Genomic DNA, 4,952 nt, shown 5'->3' with positions numbered 1-4,952 from the left:
TGCACCTGCGGTTGTGAAATCCGAGACGGCCTGGCCTGGAGCCAGGTGGCCTCTCTACTGCGATCAAAGTTAGCCTCATGGTCAACACTTTTCCTTTTCTCTGAGCCAGAATTGCCAACTTAGCAAATTTCTTAACCCAGTAAGCAAATACTGGGTCCAAGAATTCTGAAACTAAGATCAATTATCATCCCTATTTTCTAGAACCATCGTTCCAGACTTCTTTGTAGGGCAGGAGCCATGGCACCCCTCTGATGACAAGTCCACCATCCTCGAGTGGTTGAAAACGAGAGATGCCAGAAAGATTGATAAGTAAGTTATCAGCAGACGTGGCTGTGTGTGTGGCATGGCTGAGGGGGAGAGAGATGGGTTGGCCTCCCCTCAGACACCCACCTCCCTCATTCCCTCCCTCCGGGTAGGACTTTGCATGGCCACAGCCAATGGAGTCCTTCCTACAGCATGAAGGAGAAATGACTTCATTTGGTGTTATTTATGAGCCAAAGGTTTGAAGCCAACACATGCTCCTGCTGCCCCAGCAAGCGCAGATGCTTCCCTCTTTCAGAGACTCTACACGCCCCCAATTTCAAGGGGAGCTTTGTGGAGGTGCTGGGCAGTGCTGAGTACCCTGGATGGTGGGGCTTCTTCCCCTCCTGGCTGCAGAACCGGTTGAGATGAAGGGCAGAAAAAAGACACTAGACAATGCCAGCCCCTTACTGCTCAGACTGGAAACCACGGTCTTAGACCTGAGGCCTGAAGGACCACCCCCACCCCCAGCCTAGACCTGGACCTCGCTGTCCTTTCCCTTGAGGGCAACTTTGGGTCTTTTGAGCAGACCCACCTGACCACGCCTGCTGTCTTGCCAGGGTCTGGGAGCAATGAGGAGAAACTGGAGGAGGCCCTGACGCAGCCTTTTATTGGATTTTCTCTCCTGGTCTAAAAGGGCCAGAGCTGTCAGCCGCTGGTCCCATCCCCTTCCTGCTGTCTGGAGTCCTGTCTCCTCAGCTCTGCCTCATCCCCACACTCGTTAGGGGCCAGATTCTCCCCTGTTCTGGCTGTCCTCTTTCTAGGGGCTGATGCAGAACAGCCGTGCTGCACGGCTCAGGCCCGGTGTCTGGGCCCGTCCAGCCTCATCAGACCATGGGGTGTGCTGCAAGAGGAGACCAGGGCTGGATGTTGTAGCATTGATTGATTGCCTCTGGTAGAGCCCTGATCATAGAGCAGACGGGACCCAACAGTGGACTTGTCATGTACCCCCCAGATCTGCCTCGGGAGAACAGAGAACCTGTTCCTCCTGCAAGGAGAGCTGTGCGCTGGAGTTCCCCGCCATCAGATCTCTGTGGGATTGCCTCTAGGGAGTCAGCTGCCTTGTCCAAGCCTGCCCCATCCTGGGAAGTCTGTGCCCAGTGAATGGTCACCGAAGGGGTATGAAGGCCTGGCTCTTTGCCCCACATCGAGGTGACCATCCAGGGCTGTCCCAGCTCTGGAGCTCCCCTGTGGAGTCAGTTGAGGCCTTGGTTGTTGACTCTATCCCAGCCCAACTTCTCCCTCTGCCAGTCCTGCGCCCCTCTTTCCTTGCCCTCCCCTCCCCCCTTTCCTTCCCCAGTGTTGACCCCAAGAGCACTGCCAATAAGCCTCCCACATGCTACTCTCCATATGGGAGTCAGCTTCCCAGGGACCCAAGCTGCCACCCCGAGAAAAACAGAGCAAGAGGTTAAGAGTAAATTAGAAGTGGAGAGACAAGAGAAGCAGAGGGACGGTGACACTAGGAATACAAAGTTCAGCCTGGGCCGTGGGGGTGAAATGGGTGGGGGAAGGACAGTTAGGACACTGTGCTGTTCCCTGAGGAAAAACTGCGGTTGTCCCTTCCATTTATGAGCAGGAATCAGGGTGACAGTCGCTGGCAGGTATCAGAAGAGCCCAGTGAGCCTTTTCCACAGGGGACAGGAAAGCCATACATTTTTAATTAAAATGAGACATAAAATGGAAACAGTAACTTTGGAAGTAGAAAGAAGTCCTTATATCTGGTCAGATGTCTTGTTTGCAAGAGACAGAAAACCCATCCTGAATGCTTACTGCTTAAGCAGTTAGGGATTTATCAGCTTAGAGAACTGAAAAGAGGTAGCTTTTGGCTTTAAGCAGGGTTTGGTCACCGGCTTAAAAGAGATCCCCAGGACTTGTTCTCCCAGCAGCTCTCAATCCACTTCTGTGTGCCGACTCCATTCTCAGGTGGAGACTGCTGCCGCAGCTCCAGCCTCCCTTTGGCCTGTCTCCCAGCATCCCAGCATCAGTCTTATTTTGCTCCTTTGGTTATGATTGGGTCACAAGTCCCTCCTTGACCAGTCATTGTGGCCAGGAGATTGCTATGCTCTGATTGGCCAGGTCTGAACCCCCAAATATGTGGACCAAGCATGGGGAGAGGCAATTCATCCACAGCTGAATACTGATGTTCCCAGAAAAGTGGGGAACAGACTTGGAACAATAGAATCAAATCCACTCGACTCAGTTGAAGAATTTTTATAGAAATGCCTCTTCCTTGCCCCATCCAGTTAAAGCAGTCATTCCTAAGATCAAAGCATTCAAGAAAAGTTAAAAACCAGAACAACAAAAACTATTGTGTGTTACATTTTGTTTTGCAGGATTAACTTAATGACTGCTCTTGTAACATTGTGAGAATAACTGTACACAGAGTGGCATGATACATGTGTTTAAATGTGTTCTAATATATGTTAAGATGAAAAGAAAAAGGAGGTACCATAGAATTGCTGTTTGCTATTTTTTTTTTTTTTTTTTTTTGGCAGCTGGCTGGTATGGGGATAATACTTTTTTTTTTTTTTTTTAATTGCAAACATACAGCATTTTTTTCCCTATTGGACCAAACAGAACTTTCTGGGCTGGACTTGCAGCCCTACCTCCAATTTGGTTCATTGCTTCTAGTTGAAAATGCTTTCTGAGTTCCAAACAATCAATTTGCACATGAACCATTTGCAAGATACAGCCACTGTTATGGGTCCCCTCCTGGCTTAAATAGTCCTGGTGGCTTTCCAATTTTTACCTTGCTCTTTGGGTGCTCAGCAGGGAGCAGATCTTGGACTCAGGTCTTATGAGCCGTGCTGCAGACTTTGGCCTTTATCCTGAGACTGCTGCTCGACTCTCAGCTGGAAAGTGAGCTGGTCACATCTGTGCTTTGGAAAGAGCATGGCATGCCCGCAGCTCTGCCAGGTGGCTGGAGGAGGGTGGGCTTGGCAGGGGGCCCTGTTGGGATGAAGCATCACTTGAGCAGGAGGTAGTGAGAAGGGAGCTCGGAAAATAAGACTCTATGACAACTTCAAATAACAGTTGCTCATACAGCGCTGTTACCTTCAGTGTGGTCCTTTGAGGGGTTCACAAAATAATCCTTGATTCTTGAATACCTTTTCTTTCTGTTCTAGAGAGGTTGATGCTGTCTTGAAGTATCTGAAACAACAGTGTCATGCCCAGAAAATTGGTGTCGTGGGATTCTGCTGGGGTGGAGTTGCTGTCCATCATGTGATGATGAAATACTCAGAATTCAGGGCAGGGGTGTCCGTCTACGGTAAATCTGCCTTGTGCATTTTTGCACAGTAAAAACAGGAATGGTTGACTGACAGTAACCACAAGCCTCTTCCACCTGGTGCAACACAAAACCCAATAGTTGGAAGATGGCCCATCTTAAGGAAATTGGCTTTAAGAATCTGAGAAGAGACATGGAGGTTTGTAATGTAGTAACCAGAGGATGTCACTGGCAGTAAGGAGTCCTGGGTCCCAACAGTGTGACTTTGAGCAAGTCTGCTATCCTGAGGTCTTCATTTCTTCGAGGAGGAAGGGTAGCATTTCTTTCTGTGATGGTGATTCATATAAAGCTATATTTTTTATGAGGGACATTTATGAAAATGCTTTTTCAAGATATGATTTGCTCAACACACACATATACACACTGAAGTCAGAAAGAAAGAAAAGCAAACCCATTCTAAAATGTAAATAGCAACTTACATATTTTGGCTAAAACAAACCAAAGCTATCATAGCAATAAATTAAGAACATTATACCTGTATATAGAAACGGAATACCAAGTTCATGATATAGAAGCATTTGGACCAAAAAATGTTAAAAACAGATAAGACATACAAGGAAATTTGACCATCTTTTATTCTAGTATATCGTAAAGTTATTCTAGTGATTCTTATTTGGCTTAATGGTTACTCACTGTGGTATTTACATCTACGTTTAGCATTTTAAAAACCTTTTAAATATTTACTTACACAAAAGGAAATCGGTTCAATAAATGGCCAGTTGCCCTCGGGCACAGTGGGGCAGGACTGCGAGCCCATGTAGTGAGTATGAATTGTTGAGAATTAGCAAAAGGCGCTCAGGCGTGGATGCCTCGCTGGTGCCACCTTCTGGCCGCTGTTGCGCAGTACGTGAGGGGCAGAGCTTGGCGGGACTCAGGCCCAGGGGACTGCAAACGCTCTCCAGCTAAGTAAGTGGCCTTGCCAGAGTGGGCAGGGAGTGTGGCCGTCTTTCCCGTGGCTCCCTGCCTCCTAGAGAGGAATTATAGGTGAGGAGAGGCTCTCTGTGTTGCTTCCCTCTGCTGTGCTGCCAGCAAGAGGTGGAAAAAAAGTTGACAGTTATTGTCTCTACCTACTCTTATCTTAAAACGGTAACTGAGGCTGGTCGGTTAGTCAGTTGGTTAGAGCGTGGTGCTGTAACACCGAGGTCCAGGGTTCCATCCCTGTTCCGGCCAGATGCAGTGGGCAGAGGTTGTTTCCAGAACCCCTGGGACAGGCAGAACATGCTTTTGACTAATTAGTCTCTAAAATTCTGAAAGTAAGGATGAAAACTACTTTTTACAGAACGACTTGCTAAGACCAGGTGCTGGCAATTTCACACTTGTGGTCCTGTCTGAGACAGCCACTCCTCTTAGGAACAAAATCCCTCAG

The 4,952-nt window shown here is 48.1% G+C and overlaps 1 protein-coding gene across 2 annotated transcripts in view; it reads left to right on the top strand.

Annotated features, from left to right (window-relative positions):
- CMBL (carboxymethylenebutenolidase homolog (Pseudomonas)) overlaps nt 1-4,952 on the top strand; it is a 24,878-nt gene that overhangs the window by 16,012 nt on the left and 3,914 nt on the right. For both annotated transcript variants that reach the window (XM_008588696.1, XM_008588695.1), the window contains 2 exons: nt 202-309; nt 3,426-3,568. In XM_008588696.1, coding sequence (XP_008586918.1) covers nt 202-309; nt 3,426-3,568 — 251 coding nt within the window. The remainder of the gene's footprint in view (nt 1-201; nt 310-3,425; nt 3,569-4,952) is intronic.

This window comes from Galeopterus variegatus, unplaced genomic scaffold (genome assembly GCF_000696425.1).
Source record: "Galeopterus variegatus unplaced genomic scaffold, G_variegatus-3.0.2 Scaffold4972, whole genome shotgun sequence".
NCBI lineage: Eukaryota > Metazoa > Chordata > Mammalia > Dermoptera > Cynocephalidae > Galeopterus > Galeopterus variegatus.
Note: the sequence above shows the minus strand (reverse complement) of the source record. Positions and strands in the feature narration are given on the sequence as shown.